Here is an 18,132-nt window from a genome sequence, read left to right on the forward strand (position 1 = left end):
GTGTTTATTTCTGAGACAGAGAGAGACAGAGCATGAGTGGGGGAGGGGCAGAGAGAGAGAGGGAGGCACAGAATCCGAAGCAGGCTCCAGGCTCTGAGCCATCAGCACAGAGCCCGACGTGGGGCTCGAACTCACAGACCGCGAGATCATGACCCGAGCCGAAGTCGGAGTCTCAACCGACTGAGTCACCCAGGCGCCCCAACAATACATCTTTTGAATCTTACCTTCACACTGCCTGCATATGTCACAGGCCCTCTGTCCACTGGTGCTGGAGAAACTATTTGAAGGGCAAGCAATGCAGATGTGATCCTTGTTTTTCTCACAGAAAGTACCTAGGAAGGTAGATAATGGCTGTACGTGTTTGACAATGGACAGGCATCACCCGAAGTATCGTGACGTTGACAGGAAAACTAGAATACGAACCAATGATTCTCGTCTCTGGCTGGTGCAGCCCTATACTTTCTTTTGGTGGACTTTCTAGAACTGCAATATTGCCCTTAGCATAGCCACAGAGCTACAACTAAACAAAGTGTAGATATCGCAACAGAGAAACCAACAGAAAGAGCACAGTTTCCTTCCTCTGCTGAACAAAAACCAATGATATCTCTTGATGGACCCAGGAGACCAATACGACCGATTCAGCGGATCAGTATACTAACAACGTTCGTGTGTCTGCTCTTCCCTACTCTGTGAAGCCTCCTGCCAGGGCTTATGCCCTGCTGTGCCCCCTGCTGAGCACAGATCCTTACAGATAAGGCTGACACTTACCAAGGTCTTGCCATGTGCCATGCACTGTTCACAACAGTGAACAGTTGATCATATGTTCTTCCCAGCAAAGCTGGGAGATAGGATCTTTTATTATCCCCAGAGGACAAAGCTGGGGCACAAGAGAATAAGTGACATGGCTGGTATGTCCACCCAGCTAAAATGTAGCATCCAAGAAATATTTGTAAGTGAATTAACACAACATCATTGAAACAGAGCTCATTAGCCCTGACTACTAGACTAACCGAACCACGGTGTTCAACAGGATAGATCAAACACACATGCTAATTTGGTTCTTACCTGCTGGGCATTTGCTACAAGAATCCTGCATTGGTCTCGTCCTCTCAAAATTCATGACCAGCAACACGGTAGCCAATATGTTGTAATAGCCACTGCCCATGATGAAGTCTTGCATAGATGGGATACAAGCAAGGCAGATTCCAGAAGGATTTTAGTCAAAGTAGCTGGTTTCGCAAATACCACTCTGCAAAAGGTAAAAAATTTCAAGAATGAGATGGTTTCTCCTTTTTAGAATTACCTGCATTTGGACCATTACCACTGCAATTCCATAAGACCGTAACTTGGGTTTTTTTCCGAAACAATCGCTGATGGAATGTTATGGAAAAGGTGGCGAATTCATAGACGTGTCTACGATCAGACAGGCCTGACTACACACACAGCCTTGTGCAGGCTGGCCAAAGTCTAAGAGCACGCTTTCCAACATATTTTGCCAAAATGCAGAAATAGCAATAGCAAGAACTTTTGGGGACTTTCATGGACACTTAGCACTGACGTCCAGATTTCAACAATGCCAGCTGCTTGCTGCCTCTGAGACAGAGTTCTTAAAATGACAATCTGCCAGTCGACAATCTGCAGTCATATCTGACAGTTCAGCTCAGTGGGAAGGCATCTCATTATTACTCTTCCCCCCTTGTCAGAACAATATGTGAAAATCTCAACACCGAATCGCTAAAATGTTGAAGCACCTCTCTGCTCAGCTGATTATCATATTTTCTTAATAGACATGTATTTGCCCATTTTGAGGTCTGAAGCTCATATAGTAACAAAGCTCAGAAGAATGAAATCTCCTGAGGCCAGGTTCTTGGTCCTTATGGATCCAACTATGGATCAACAGTTATTAGAAGTTGGAAGGAAAAAAGTCTAGACCTGGAGAAACAGAATAAAGCCTCTATCCCCACCCCGACTCCATTCCCCCGACTGCCCCAAACGGACAAACCTTGAGATCTCAGGGCTGGTGAAGAACTTTCCACTCCTTGATCTTCAGAGCTGCGAGGTTCTGACTCTTGAGGAGAGCTGCCAGGTCAAACCCAAGAGTTTGGTGACTCAGCCGGGGGCGGGGCCTCGTGGGAAATCCCCGCCACAACTCTGTGAGGTTGCTCACTTGATATCTGCTGACCCCAAAATCCCCTAGAGCCCCCGTCCCCACTTGATAATGGCACTTCAAACCATTTCTTGGAAGCAGCTCTCTACTGTTAGGACATCTCTCTGATGACTTTGGGAAAAGGGTTTTGTCATTTTTTAAAAGAATCTTCCATGTCAAAACCTTTAATGGGTCCCGAACATCTTTGAGGTGTTAGGGATGAAGCCCACCTCTTAGATAAATACCAGCACTTTCGCTATACCCTGCCTCTTACCTGTATAATCATGATGATTCTATAGCTGTAACTCATTGAGTGCACTGATGTACCAGGCATTGCATAAGCCCTTTAATGAATACGGTCCTCAGAAGACCCCCAGGAGTTGATATCATCATCATTATTAGAACGGCACTATGCAAATGAGAACATTGAGCCTATGAGTCTAGCCAGACCATCAGCAGGACGGGGAGCCAGGATTAGAACCCAGGTCAACCTGATTCCTTTCTACTGGGCTCCTTGCTGTGTGGGTGAGATGCGGGAAGGAGGAGGGAGAAATAGCATAGAACTTATATGGCGGATGACTTTAGGTAAAGTTGAGAGCTACGAGGGTTTTTCAGAAAACCATTATTTCCGTTTTTGTTTTCCAAACGGAAGAAGAGGAAGGGGAGAGCAGGGGAAGGAGAGGTGGAGGAGGTGGTCAGGCAGGAGGAAGAGGAGGAGGGTGTTCCAGAGATACTAAGAAGAACCTGTCCAGTATCGAGAGGCTAGGGGCCCTCAGGAAGACAACCAAGGGAACTGTAGAGCAAGAGTGGTTTCAACGAAAACAGATGGTTTTCTGTTAGGATCCAAACAGAAAAGAACTATTTCCCCCCAGGAGACATGGGGGCTTGGGGTCTCCCCCCAGGAGAGATGGGGTACGAAGAGAGGGGAGGAGGGAGCGAATGCTTAGTAAACACTTGCTATGTGCTAAGCACTTTACATGTTTCCACGACTCCCATGATGCCACCGTGCTCCTTAGAAACTTTCAGTGGCTCCCTGTTGTCCACAAAACAAAACAAAGTGGAAAGAAAAGCTGGATCCCATGGTCCAGAGGGACCAATATTCAAGGACCTCTGAGACCTGATCTGAAGTCTCCGTTTAAAAAAATTAACGGGGCGCCTGGGGGGGCTCAGCTGGTTGAGTGTCCGCCTTCTGCTCAGATCATGATCTCACAGTTCGTGAGTTCGAGCCCCGCACTGGGCTCTGCGCTGACAGCTCGGAGCCTGGAGCGTGCTTCGGATTCTGTGTCTCTTTCTCTCTCTCTCTCTGCCCCTCTGCCGCTCACGCTCTGTTTCTGTCTCTTTCTCTCAAAAATAAATAAACATTAAAAAGTAAATTAATTAAGATATACCTCAAATAGCATAAATTTCACTATTTTGCTTTATTATTATTTTTTTATTTATTTTGAGAGAGAGACAGTACAAGCAGGGGAGGGGCAGAGAGAGAGGGAGAGAGAATCCCAAGCAGGCTCCATGCCGTCAGTGCAGAGCCCGTCACGGTGCTTGTCTCATGAAGCGTGAGATCATGACCTGAGCCAAAACCAAGAGTTGGCCACTCAACCGACCGAGCCATGCAGGTGCCCCAAATTTCACTAAAGTGTACATTTCAGTGCATTTTGGTACATTCACTAGATTTTGCAACTATCATCAGTATATAAATGCAGAACATTTTCATCCCTCCAAAAAGATACACATGAGCTGTCAGTCACTCCCCAGCATACCCTGGTAACCGCCAATCTGTTTTCTGTCTCTATGAATCTTCCCATTCTAGATGCTCCCTGTTCACAGAATCATACAGTGTCTTGTCTTTTGCATCAGACTTCTCTCGCTTAGCACGTTTACTCACGTCCTTGCGTGTATCAGGACTTCATTCTTTTTCACAGCTGCGTAATATTCCGCCGCACTGAGGTCCGCATGTTGTCTAGCCATTCATCAGTCGATGGACATTTGAATTGTTCCACTTTTGACTACTATGAATAATGTCGCCATGAATATTTGTGTACACGTTTTTGTACGAGCAGGTTTTCAGTTCCCGGGTGCATACCTAGGCGTGAAATTGCTGCATTGCATGGTAATTCTGTTTCACTTTTTGAGGAATTGCCAGACTCTTTTCTCCGGCAGCTGCACCATTATATATCCCCCACCAGCAGTGCGTAGGATTCCAATTTCCCCACAGCCTTGCTAGCACTTGTTATTTTTCCATTCTTTAAATGTTTATTTCTTATTTTAGAGAGAGAGAGGGTAAGAACATGCTCGAGTGGTGGGGGAAGCGGGGAGGGCAGAGGGAGAGAGAGAGAATCTTAAGTTCAGTGTGGAGCCTGACACAGGGCTCAATCCCACCACCCTGGGATCATGACCTGAGCTGAAATCAAGAGTCGGATGCTCAACTGACTGAGCCACCCAGGCACCCTCCGTTTGTTTTTTTAAGCGTATTTAAAAAAAAAAATTTTTAGGGGCGCCTGGGTGGCTCAGTCAGTTGAGCATCCGACTTCGCTCAGGTCACGATCTCACGGTCCGTGAGTTCTAGCCTCGCGTCGGGCTCTGTGCTGACAGCTCGGGGCCTGGAGCCTGCTTCGGATTCTGTGTCTCCCTCTCTCCCTGCCCCTCCCCCACTCATGCTCTCTCTGTCAAAAATTAATAAACATTAAAAAAAATTTTTTTTTAATTTTTTAATGTTTATTTATTCTTTGAGAGAGACCGAGACAGAGTGCAAGCAGGGGAGGGGCAGGGAGAGAGGGAGACACAGAATCCGAAGCAGGCTCCAGGCTCCAAGCTGTGAGCACAGAACCCGACGTGGGGCTCACACCCACAAACTATGAGATCATGAATGACCTGAGCCAAAGTCAGACGCTTAACCGACTAAGCCACACAGGCGCCCCTATTTTTAGTTAAAATTTTTTTGTTATAGTTATCCTGGTAGGTGGCCTTTCATTGTGGTTTTCATTTGCTACCCTTAGTCCAATTTTATTATGTACCCCCCCCCCCACACACTGTCCTCCACATAATGGGACCAGTAGAGTATGGCAGCTGCTTAAGAGCCCAAGCTTTGCCGTCAGACTGGCTTGGATTGAATCGAGGCTCTGCAATTAATGGTCATAAGACCTTGGGCAAATTTCTTAACCTCCATGAGTCAATTTTTCCAATCATGTCCTACAGATACAATAACACTGTACTTCATCCTTATCTAGTGAGGACTAAATGAGACATTGAACGTGAAGTACCTAGCTCAGTGCCTGGCACATAGTTCTCAAGAAGAAAGGAGCTGTTATTATGTGACTTATGACTTTAAAATTTCCCTCCCCCAGTTTCCCATGCTGATCATCTGTAAAGCAACCAGGGCAAGTAGCAAAAGAGAAGGAAAATGCACGGGCTGTCTACAGAATTTATTCCCAGAGTCTGACAGTCCTCCAAAAGCCACTTTACCTGTGGTCATTGTGGGATCCCCTGCAGCGACTTCATCAGAGTTCGCCCCGTGGGAGTTTCATACCGCATAAAAATGACACTGCTGATCACCTAACACTTTCAAAGTCACGATCTAACCAGGTGACCTCCTCATTTACATGTGGTGCTCTGGGTTTAACACTGCAGCATGACATTTAACTGGACTGTATTTTCATTTAACTCAGTGCTGCTCACGGAGCTACGTTCTGGATAGTCTGTGGGCAGACACACTGCCTCCTCTGAAAAGTGACGTCTGTCATTTCCCAGCACAGCAGTTAGCTCCCTGTTTCAAGCGGCGCCAGTGACACAAAAGTCTTTACCTAGAGAAAAGATTCTCAAGGCTAGCTTGACCAGCTCATGTTACACAAAATCCACCATTTTCAGAATTAATCCACTGAAGGCTCCGCACAGCTTGATTCCGGTGTTTAAGGAATTGTCCTCTGTTCGTGTCACCACATTCTTCTTTGATAAAAACCGTCATGGGCAGATTCTGTAGTTCACCTGATGCACACACTATCTGAGCTCATCAAGATAAACACTTCCCCACCACTCTCGGTCTAGGGCGTAGAATCACATGGCGACAGCATCCCCATGCTGGGCGACTAGCCTCAGAGCGCAGACACAGTGAGCCCCAGCGTGCTGCGAGCAGCAAAGCCAAATCCGTCTCGAATACCTGACACGTAACCGATTCCCACATAATCTATTATTTTGCAAGAATATTGTGGCCAGTGTAGTTTCCAGAAGTCCCAAGTGTCCATCTTCTTGGTCCTATTTATGTTCCTGTAGTTCTGAAAGTCCTTGTGAATCAGCACAGGATTTGTAACAGTCGCACACGAAGTCTGAGGAAGCCTTTGCAACATTAATTCGTATTTTTTTTTTTATTTTTAAAAAAAAAATTTTTTTTTCAACGTTTTTATTTTATTTTTGGGACAGAGAGAGACAGAGCATGAATGGGGGAGGGGCAGAGAGAGAGGGAGACACAGAATCGGAAACAGGCTCCAGGCTCCGAGCCATCAGCCCAGAGCCTGACGCGGGGCTCGAACTCACGGACCGCGAGATCGTGACCTGGCTGAAGTCAGACGCTTAACCGACTGCGCCACCCAGGCGCCCCCCGTATTATTTTTTTTTATGTTTGATTTATTTTTGAGAGAGAGAGAGGCAGAGAGAGAGAGAGACAGCGCGAGCAGGGGAGGGACAGAGAAAGAGGGAGACACAGCATCCGAAGCAGGCTCCAGGCTCCGAGCTGTCGGCACAGAGCCCGACACGGGGCTCAAACCTACGAACCGTGAGATTGTGACCTGAGCCGAAGTCAGAGCCCCCATGTTGGGCACAGAGCTTACTTAAATAAATAAATGAACATTTTTAAGAAAAGAATTTTAATATTGGTTCTTTACTAAAATCAACAAGAAGGACATTGAACCTCAGAATTGCAGAGGTTTAAATTTCTGTGAAAAATATTTAATGGAATTTAATTACATTTCAAAAATAAAAAGCCTCAGATATATTTAAATAATTTTAGATATTTGACATGTATCAATTATAATTTTATTTTAATAACTTTAAAGCTTTTAGTAGAATAACTTTTCGAAAACAAAAAATAATTTGAATTGAAAAATTCTGCATATTCACATTTACAATTTACATCACACGCATATAAAGTCTGTGTTCTTTGAGTACAATTATATTTTATTCTTTTACTCCTTCAAGTCAGTACTGTCAGCAAAGCACGGATTATGTGAAGTTCTCAACAAGTGAAATGAAGGCAAGAGAAAGAAATTGTATGGAGCAAACAGATAGTAATTTACGAGTTATGTGTCTTCACCACCCATTTAAACATTTCCAGACCATCAGAGTACATTCAGGCATCTGCAATCATTAAATTCAGTCATCACTGATATTTTCCCAACTTGGTCACATAGAAAGAATACTATTTTTATTTTGTTCTTTTGAAGACTTCTCTGTTGGAGTAGAAAAACAGAACACATTTAACACGTCTTCAGCTTGATTTGCCACTCTTACATATGAAACGGTATGCGAGTGCCATTTCTACACCTGCTCTAGGCCCCGCAAACGTCGGTGACAATATTGAGAGGCACGAAGCAGGCATTCAAGAAACCTTTGCCGAATGAATCAACGGGTAAATGAACAAACGAGTTTGTTAACTCCAGTCTCATAGTCTGCCTCCCTCTTCATGACCTAACGTTTTCCTCCCCTCTCCCTTGTGAGATCATGCTGGTGGGTGTATCCCAGCCTAAGTTTTACAGTTTCCCTTCCGTGCGGCTCACATAAGATGCTTTTGTGCTGGTCGCTAACATTTGCTGCGGCCTTACTCCTGCAAGGCTCTATTGTATGCGTTTACATAGATTATGCCAATCATACCTTCCAACAGCCTCTGTCCCTACTTTACAGATGAGAGGACCGGAGCACGGAGAACCCGGGTAGGCTGCCCAGTGTCACCTGGCCGGGAAGAAGCAGAGAAAGGGTTCAGACCTGGCTGGCTGGCTGGCTCTGGAGCCCTTGCTCTTAACAAGGACTCTTCACCGTTCTGTGCTCAGTACCCTTCAATCCTGTGGACTCTATGCTTGTGGACCCCTCATGGAATTCGCTTCTTAAGTTTGTAAAATATAATACAAAGGATGACAGAGGAAACCAGTTGTTTGGAAATCTACCCACCAAATATTTAAAAAGCCAACTTGTCTGGATGGCTCAGTCGATGGAGCCTCCGACTTCGGCTCAGGTCATGATCTCGCGTGCGTGGGTTCGGGCCCCGCATGGGGCTCTGTGCCGACAGCTCAAGAGCCTGGAGCCAGCTTCGGATTCTCCCTCTCTCTCTGCCCCTCTCCTGCTTGCTCTCTGTCTCTGTCTCTCAAAAAATAAAATAAAACGTTAAAAAAAAAATTTAAAGTCAACTTGCAATGTATGGTAATAGATGGATTCCTTCATTAAGACATACCTGTCCTAATTACAGATTAATCAGGAGTGTAAATGGTATTTTTGGGTATCTGCAATAACCGTAACGTGATATGAAAATAACTGATTTCTACTGGTGCAATATCACAGGTTCCGCTCCCTTGGCTATGCTCCGGGGATTTTTAAATTCAAAAAACATTTTTTTTATGTTTATTCATTTTTGAAAGACAGAGAGAGACAGAGCACAAGCAGGGGTGGGGCAGAGAGAGAGGGGGACACAGAATCTGAAGCCGGCTCCAGGCTCCAAGCTATCAGCACAGAGCCCGACCCGGGGCTCAAACTCACGGACCGTGAGATCACGACCTGAGCCGAAGTCGGATGCTCAACCGACTGAGCCACCCAGGCGCCCCTTTTTTTTTTTTTAAAGAAATTTTTTTTCTTTATGAGGAGTTTTAAATTCAAGATTGAGGGAAATACTAGATTTCTGCTAGAGGTTAGTGAAAATAAAAGATGTGATTTTCCCTGTCCAGCTTCATAGACCCCTGAATGTTATCTGTGCCCCTGGGGCATCTGAGGACCCCAGGATCACAACCTCTATGCACAAGGCCTCCTTGCTGCCTTTCATGTCTTGTGTTGAGACAGACACTCAATGCTTGCTTTTAGCTCTGGGAATTTGCTCTTCCTTTCTTCTTCCAAATCTTTATACAGATCCTATGGCTGCACCTTAAGGCAAAAGGTCCCTCTGTACAATTTCTATCCCTCACCATCCCCATCAAGGTGGCACATTTTTATGGTCTATCACTTCCCGTGTTCCTCTCCTATGGGCCCTTCGCCAACGAATTTAGACAGGTTGCAACACTGACAAATCAATGTCTTCTAATGCTTAATAATAGCCAGTACTTGTCGGTTGCTGCCTGCGTCGCTGATGTTCTACTCAGCACACTGAACACGCAGCCTCTGAACGAGTCTACAAGGCAAGAGCTGCTGTTACTCTTCTAATGTGAAAGAAACAGAAGTTGAGAGAACTCAAGTGACTGAGCCAAGCGTTAATGGCGGCACCAGAGTGTCCACTACGGACCAACGTTCCAGCTTCATCTCTGTGACCTCCTTTGATCCTAACTCTATGAAGTGAGGGCCCTAACTCATACGGGGATCCTGAGGCGTGAGGGTCGGGGAACTCGTTCAGGATCATCCAGCTAGCATGGAGGGAGCTGGGCTTAAACGCAGACAGGCTGGAATTCGAGCACATGCATTTTCTCAGCACACCAGACAGCCACCTTTAGAGCAAGGAGATGCCAAGGCCTGAGCCCAGGTGTTCTCATTCCCAGGCTCCCTTAGCATTTGGCCAAGGGCTCTGACTAACCTGGGAGCTACTCGTTCCTGTGAATGAACACAAAGATATTTGACTCAGCCTGAGACTGAGCCTGAGACTGCCGACGTAGTGGTTTGCGAGCTGAGTCGGAAACCACATCTGATCTGATCTCATCGATGTGAAGGATTGGCAATAAACTGACAGTCAATTTCAACCTCGAGAAATGTGATGAAGGCTGGAACCAATAGCAGCCACGTTTTGGAGGAAGCTAGGTTAACTTTTTAACATTTAAGAGCATGGAACCAAAGCTTCTTAAGTAAGCAAGTGGTCTGCATTTGAAAATTCTACTGGAGAGAGATAGCTGCCACAGGTCACTTAGAGGGAAATGTTTTGTGGCCTGCAGCTGATAACTAGGATGAAAGAAAAGTCACCCCAACAAGCAAGGTTATCCTGAAGCTTATGACTTTCTGCTGAAAGCCAGCTTCTGCCTGTGGAGTACTGGCCTCCTCTCCCTAGCGTTCCCCTTAGCCCTGGGGAAGGAGAGTGCTTCTATAATTAACAAATACACAGACACATCCAACTATTTCCTAAGCTCGACTTCTGTCAACTCATATACAAGTATATCTGTCAACTGACACACAAGTATTTTTCCTCCAAATCAAAAGCAAGACAGCATCAGAGGATGGATTTGGTTTCCTTTTGAACTTTTTAATGGTGATCAGAATCGTCTCCCAAATGATTCCACTCACACGTCAACCCATATCTTCCTTCACAAAACCTGCCTCCTTTTCTTCCGGAATGTTCATTATCATGGAGGGCCATTTCATAAACCATTGGTTTTCACTAAGATTTTCGGGGGTGCCTGGGTGGCTGTCGTTAAGCATCTGACTTGGGCTCAGGTCATGATCTTACGTTTGTGAGTTCAACTCCCACTTCGGGTGAACGTGAGCCCTGCTTCTCTCTCTCTCCCTGCCCCTCTTGGGGTTCTCCCTCTCTCTCTCTCTCTCTCTGCTCCTCACTCACTTGCTCCCTCTCTCGAAAAAAAAAGAAAAAAAAGATTTTTTTGTCCATTCGATAACGCTGCACTAAATGAGAGCTCCAACATACCTGCGCGTAAGTTGTGGGTACTTAGGTACGCCTACTAGGTCTATACCACTCAAACAATTTCCAAGTTTCATTGTTACTGTCATTAAATTATTCTCTATCCCTTAGCAATTCAGTAAGTTCAACTCACAAGCATCTACTGAATGTCTGATGCAAGTGTGCCCAGGACCTGATCTGTCACTTCTCCTGCTTTGTGTCCTGCCCCTCTCGGACGGATGGACCACACTCCCACTCCTGGGCCTTCGCTGCTCTCTCGTCTCAGATCCTGCCCTCTCACCTTCTAGGTGACTTGTCCCCTCATCTTACCCAGGTCTTCTCCTCTCTAAAAGAGCACCACCCTGTGATTCTCCATCTCCTCTCCCTTGTACTTGCCTTCCTAGCACATATCGCCACCTGGCACCCACAGTCATCCATGCAATTGCTGACTGTCTTCTCGCACTCTCATGGACATCAGCTCTATCATAGGGGAGGTGTTTTTTTCACGGCTGCGTCCCGGACACCCAGAGCAGTGCTGGGCACAGGACAGGCACTCAATAGATGCTTCGTGAGTGAATTTTGCTGCCTTGCGAGGCATATCTGGATAGGACACCATCCCAACAGCCTTCACAGCCTAGAGAGGAAGGAAGGCGTTTATACCCATAACCAAGATAAGGCCGTACAGCCTTACAGATTCTGTAATAGGAGGACAAAGTGCTGTGGGAATATACCTTCTCCTGGAGCGCTTGACAAGGGAACGGGGTTTTGCAGGATGGAGAAAGGCTTGAAAGGCTGGCGTGGGAAGCAGATGGCATTCCAGTTAGAGGGAACTGCTTTATGCCAAAGCATGGAGGAGGTAAAGTACAGCGCATGTTCAAGGAACAGAAAAAATGAATGAGGGAGAGTAAGGTAAGAACGTGAAAGGTTTGGAAGATGTTTGAACCCCAGTGTGGAGGGCTTTGAACGCATGAGCATACCTTCTGTTGATTGTCATCTCCTACATGGGCGCGCGCGGCCGAAGCCAGCGGATCCACAGCACTACGCGGGCGTGCCAAAGCTTGCCAAAACGTGTTCACCGTGGGTGCCCCCACGTACACTAAGTGGGCTAGAGAAAAGAAAGGGATACAGGATACAGTCAAAGGGCAGGAGCAAGGAGTCACAAGGTTCTGCTAGATTCACACGTGTACTGCTGGGAGGAGTAGCTGATCACTTTGACCAGCGAGAGAAACGTCGGCGTGGCTCCCGGATCACCGTGATCCCAAGATCACTGGAATCTGCAAACACTGCAGCAGAACAGGACTAAAGCACCGCCGCAGGGACCAGCCACGTTTCAATTCCTCTGAGCTCTTTTTTTACGTAAGATCTCACTAGGTCCTCACCAAACTAAGGGCGGGCATTCCTATTCACGTCTTACAAACGGGGGGGTGTTTGAAAGCTTTTGATAACCCAGTACCGAAGCCCCAATCAGACCCTACTGTCTCTTCCAGCAGTAAGATGCCAGTTGAGAGCAGAGCAGTGTTTCCCACCAAGACCCGGAGAGACGTGAGAGCAAACGAGGCGAGCGCGGCACAGCCTCGATTCCGACGCCGGGCTCCGCAGATCCTCCCCCAAAGCCACGGTGGAGCCCTCTGTGACCCCGCGCGCCCGCTGGCGTCCGCCACCGGAACCAATCTGAGCTGAGGAGGCGGGAAGGGTGAACTTCCTGCCTCGCCTACGCGGGCCGCAACCTTCCCCGGAAGTTCGCGGTGTCGCAAGGGTGCGACGGTGACCCCCACCGTGTCCGGCGGGTCGCTCAGATACTTCCGCCCGCCCACAGGGAACGGGACGCGCGACCTGGACCTCGGACTCGGCCGGCCGCCCCGCCCCCTCGCGCAGCGCCCCGCCCACTGCGGCGCGGCCCGACCAATCCCGGGCGCCGGCCGCCGGCCGCGGGCCTGACGTCACTGCGGGCGGGCTGCTGGCCTCCGGCTCCTGGAGGGCAGTGGGATGGGTGCCGGGTGGCCCACGCTCGGGGGGCTTTCACACCGGGGGGGGAAGCAGAGGCGAAGCCACCCCCCGGGCCCCTCGCAGGCCTCGGTGTCAGAATTTCCCCCTTGCGCCAGCGCTGCCTCAAATGTCAGGACTCGCCCACTCTTCTCCTGTTTCGCCGACCTAACCTTTCGGGTGCTCGGAGGGGAAATTCGCCGTCTCTGCCGGACGTCTCCGGAGCTTGCCCCGAACCATCCTTCAGTGGATGTTGAAAAATACATTCGTTGAATTCCGCAAATGGCTTCCTTCCACCCAGTAACTCCAGTTTAGCGCCCTCGCCCTTTTTAGTGAACCCAGGAAACGGATGGAAAGAAAGTTACCTTATCCACTGTCCATAAAAGTTCCTGTTCGCTGTGCGGTGAAATGAATTAGACGTGGAGACTAAGATTAAAATAGGGATCAGAAATTGGTTGGAGCCACGTTGTTAACTGTAGTGTTGTATTACAAAGTGTTAGCCTACAGCGATAGTCAAAGCAAGGAACATCTAGGTGAAGTTAAGATAATGCTTAGCAAGTATTGAGCACCGGCTGTGTGCCAGGGACTGTGATAGATGCTATGGACCGAGACAGGAAGGTCCTACTGAGTTCACAGGATTAGAGGAAGACACATAATAAGTAAACAAAAGACAAAATGCTAAATAGGTACTATCAGTGACATAAAAGATACATTCACATTAATAGAAAGAGTCTTTTACTGAGATGAGATGCGAAATATGAGGCATGAAAACCTGGCAGCAGTTTCTTTGCTATTTATGGTGATCAGGCTAATTTGGGGGAGAGTTGTTTTTTGGAATTAGGATCAGAATGGCCACTGGTGGCCTGTTAACGTTGGGCAGGCGAAAGTTTTGCCTCCTTAGGCTCTCTGGCAGAGCCTGAGAACTAAATTCACAAAAAAAGGTTAACAGGACAAAAGTACACAAACTTAGTGTGTTACATGACCCAGGGGCTTTCATGAGAAAATGACACAAAGAAGGGACAAAAGCTAAATGTTTACATACGGGGTTGAACAATTGTGGCTATTGTGGCAAAGCAACTAAAATAAAACAGGGAAGGCTCAAGGAAGTTATTTTAAGGTCTCTGTGTGAAAATTCTTCCAGACTCAAGTTCCTCTCTGACGAGGTTTCTTTCCTCCTGGTGCTGGGATTTCACCTTCCGCTTTCAGGAAGAAAAAATGGGAAGCTGAGCACCTTTCTTGCACCTGTTGTTTACAAAAATGCCTGTAACTCGGGGTGCCTGGGTGGCTCAGTCAGTTAAGCGTCCGACTCTTGACTTCGGCTCATGTCATGGTCCCACAGTTTGTGGGCTTAAACTGACACTGTGGAGCCTGCTTGGAATTCTCTCTCCCACTCTCTGCCCCTCCCCGACCTGTGCTCAAATGCTTTCTCCCCGTCTCAAAAGAAATAAAGTTAAAAAAAATTAAAAAACAAAAAATGCCTTTAAGTCAAAATAATGTGCCAACGTGACATATTTGGAGATAGCATGTCCTGAACTCCGTCACTAACATTATCGACATCATTTCTCCATTGTTGGATTTTGAGCTCAGCAAGGCGGAACAGTATCTTTTAATTAAATGTTGCAACTGCTATAAATTGAAACTGATTTTAAGCTCCTTGAAAACAGCCAGTCCTTTAGCTGGTATTTGTGCATAAAGACTTGTCAAATACCGAATAAAAGAAGTGAATAGAATGAGGTTTTTCTGCCCGGAAATAAAGGACTTAATTAGGAGGCCTCTTCGCTACCAGTAATAGAGCAATTATTTTTTTGTGAATGGTTTAATTTTTTTTTTGTTTTATTCTGCAAATGTGTGATGCGAAATAGGTATGAACTAGAAAGTTAAGAGAGTGTCATGAGTGTTGTGGACCTACTAATACTGATAAGAGTTTATGGTGGCAGAGTGTGAAATTTGGTATGAGAATTTAACCAAGGTTCTGCAGGACCTTTTACAGTCATTTCACCCCTCCGGACCCTCAACCTCTGCATCTGTCAAATGGAAAGTATGTTTTCCAGGAAGTCAATATACAATGTCTAAAACCAAGAAGGAGAAACAACAGTATTAGAGTATTATTTAAAAATACACTTGGCTCTCGGAAAAATACAAGGGTTAGGGGCACTGACACCCCCTGTCCCCTTAGGCAGTCAGAAATGCACATGTAACTTTTGACTCCGGGGAAGACTTAACTGTTTGTTTTTTTTTTAACAATTCCTTTTTTAAAAAAATTTTTTTTAACGTTTATTTATTTTTGAGACAGAGAGAGACAGAGCATGAATGGGGGAGGGTCAGAGAGAGGGAGACACAGAATCTGAAATAGGCTCCAGGCTCTGAGCTGTCAGCACAGAGCCCGATGTAGGGCTCAAATTCACGGACTGCGAGATCTCGACCTGAGCCGAAGTCGGACGCTTAACCCACTGAGCCACCTGGGTGCCCCAAGACTTAACTGTTAATAGTCTACAGTTGATGGGGGAAACCTGATAACAGTCAGTTAACATATTTTGTTTGTTATATTTTATATGTACTGTAGCCTTGTAATAAACCTAGCGAATACAAAATGTTAAATCATTAGAGAAAATATTCAGAGTACTGAACTGCGTCCATTGAAAAAAACCCGAGCACAAGCAGACGCACGCAGTTCACGTGTATGTTGTCCGAGGGTCAACCGTATTCACAGAACTACAGGAAATAATTTAAGGAGCTGAAAGTATTTGCCTCTGGAAAGCAGGGCTGAGGGGTAGGAAGGCCTGAGTCAGAAGACTGCTGGTTTTCATTATAAATCTTTTAAAGTTGAATCACTGAGCTGAGGTGTAACAAAATCTGAGCTACTGGGCACCATTTGGCTACGGTGACTCCTTCAGGTGCAGGTGCGGGTTGGCCGAGGCAGCTCTGTTCCACCTGTGTTCATTCTGAAACCCGGGTTGAAGGGGCAGCAGCGGCCCTGGAGGAAAGCTCTTCCGACGGCAGCGGAAAACTCCTAGAGAGCACGCCTGATCAGCAGGTCAGTGCTTTTCAGAACTTTCATCGGGCCTCGACTGTTGACATTCTATTAGCGAAAACAAGGGCAAACGCAAAGTCAACGGGCAGGGAGTATCCCCCACTCATGCAGGTCAAAGAGGAGAGAGTGAACATTTCTAAAAGATAATCCAATCTACCAAAAGTAATACTTTAGTTGTGAACGCTGTGTGTGATGTATTCATTGGATAAACACTGATACTGACCCAGGTCGATTTCAGATCCTGTTGGTGATGCAGATGTCTCAGGAGTGCTCAGTCAGGTTCATTCCCTCTTTCCCTTTAACTAAAACCATCTGCCTTTCCCTTTTTCTGTCCTACCTCGCACGACAGCAGGCCACCGGCATGGATGTCTCCTTACTGTCTCCCCATGCTATGGGGACTGGAACCCAACAGCCCATCTTCTCTTGGGTCTTCCTCCAACTACCTAAAATCCCACCTTTTTGAAACACATCTGACCACTTGCCTCTTTCCCCACCATACTCAAAACTAAAACCGGGTGGCTTTTGCCTGCTTCCTTGGCAAATTGTCAAAGACGAAGTCATTCCAGAACTCCCCAAATGTCTTTTTCAAATGCCAAAAGATTAAAGATAGTCAAAAATTTTTGCACAACGCAGTGGTGCATGAAGAAATCTACTTACAATTCTTAAAATTAAACAAAAACCGTGCTCACCACCATTGTAAGGATCTCATGAAACCTATTCAAGTGCTTCGTGAACGAACAAAGGAATGGAAGTTATTTCTTGAAAATAATCATGTTTTTAACATCTAAACTGAAATGTCAAGAACCTGACATACTTAGAAGACTGAGCTCACCCATTACTGGTGAGAGTGCTAAGTGACTCACTCAACTTGCATGGAGTTGCTCCAGTGTATTCACACTTCTGAGAATTTCCTCTCCAGTTTCACCTACACAAGTAGGACATATAAATAAGGTTATTCAGTGCAGTGCTGTCTGTACAAAAAACAGCTGGAAATAACCTAAGTCTTATCAGTAGGGCATCGGTAAATAAACTATGGGACATTCCACAATGCCATACTATCTGGAAAAAAGAGAGGAAGTTCTTTTTGATAAGGAAAAATCTCCACCACATTCGTTTAATAAGCTGGTGGCAGTGCGAGGTGAAGGACACAACAATATAATCTGCTACATTTCCATGAGAAAGAAGTAAAAGTGTATTTGCTTATGCTTGCATAAGGAAACACTGGAAAGATGGCCGGGAAACGAATATAAGGTTACCGGTAGGCAGCAGCAGGGATGGAACCACATGGGGACAAGGCTGGGAGTCCATCTGTTCAATGTAACTTTGATCAACTTGGTTTTTGAAATGGGTTAAACCGTCAGCATTCAGGGGCGCCTGGGCGGCTCTGTCGGTTAAGCATCTGGCTTTTGGTTCTGGCTCTGGTCATGATCCCATGGTTTAGGAGTTCGAGGCCCGCATCAGGCTCAGGCTCTGCCTGACAGTGCAGAGCCTCCTTGGGATTCTCTCAAAATAAATAAAAACTTTGGGAAAGGCGTCAGTATTCAATTAACATTTGTAAAACCGAAATCTGAGATTGTAACTTAAACAGATGTCATTAAAGGGACTGTCAGATCACTGTGCTCAGCAGGGCTCCACACCCTGGGATCTTTAGAAAAAAAGAACTTTCGAGAAACTAGCACACGTGAAATTACCGCATGCAAATAATGCTAAGAGTCGCCAGAGACCGAGGACCTGCAGCCCGCCCTGGGGCGACGAGGTCGGGAACAGGTGGGGGGTGCGGGGGGAGGGGGACACGGGCAGGCCCTCCAAGAAAGGAAAGCCAAGTGCACAGAAGCGTGAAGGCACAACTCCACTCCAGGAAAACGCACGTTTAAAGCAAACCGCCACAGCTCCCGAAGGGGTCCCGACGGGCGCCTCCGGCCCGTGGGGAAAAGCGAGTTAACTCGAGCGGCGCCGAGGGCAGGCCAGACCGCGCCACTCGGGGCGGGGGAGATTCCGTGAGCACGCGTGAGCCCACGGGACTCTCCTCGCGTTGGGTGCTCCAACTGAAGACGTCCCCTAGACGCAGAGTCAGGGCGCGGAAAGGCGAGCCGTACCTCGCAGCGGTCCAAGGTGGGCTCGGCCGGATGTGACGTAAGCTAGCGAGCCGCTCGAGTCGGTGCAGCTCAGAGCTGAGGAGGAAGTGGGGACCTG

The 18,132-nt window shown here is 46.9% G+C and overlaps 1 protein-coding gene across 8 annotated transcripts in view; it reads right to left on the reverse strand.

Annotated features, from left to right (window-relative positions):
* Positions 1 to 18,111, reverse strand: part of TNFRSF9 (TNF receptor superfamily member 9) — a 29,448-nt gene extending 11,337 nt beyond the window's left edge. Inside the window, exons 1-11 of one of the 8 annotated variants that reach the window (XM_053206526.1) lie at positions 13,274 to 18,111; positions 11,903 to 12,030; positions 11,657 to 11,755; positions 8,297 to 8,488; positions 8,003 to 8,080; positions 5,606 to 7,489; positions 4,029 to 4,226; positions 2,421 to 2,555; positions 2,003 to 2,079; positions 1,066 to 1,249; positions 225 to 332 (exon numbers count right to left, since the gene is read on the reverse strand). In XM_053206526.1, coding sequence (XP_053062501.1) covers positions 225 to 332; positions 1,066 to 1,180 — 223 coding nt within the window. In that variant the 5' untranslated portion in view covers positions 1,181 to 1,249; positions 2,003 to 2,079; positions 2,421 to 2,555; ... (5 more) ...; positions 11,903 to 12,030; positions 13,274 to 18,111. Of the gene's footprint in view, positions 1 to 224; positions 333 to 1,065; positions 1,250 to 2,002; positions 2,080 to 2,420; positions 2,556 to 4,028; positions 4,227 to 5,605; positions 7,490 to 8,002; positions 8,081 to 8,296; positions 8,489 to 11,656; positions 11,756 to 11,902; positions 12,692 to 13,273 lie in introns of those variants that run through there. The other 7 variants (XM_053206504.1, XM_053206515.1, XM_053206519.1 and 4 more) reach the window with 7 other exon arrangements.
* Between the last annotated feature and the right edge of the window lie 21 nt (positions 18,112 to 18,132).

Source organism: Acinonyx jubatus, chromosome C1, assembly GCF_027475565.1.
Source record: "Acinonyx jubatus isolate Ajub_Pintada_27869175 chromosome C1, VMU_Ajub_asm_v1.0, whole genome shotgun sequence".
Classification (NCBI taxonomy): Eukaryota; Metazoa; Chordata; class Mammalia; order Carnivora; family Felidae; genus Acinonyx; species Acinonyx jubatus.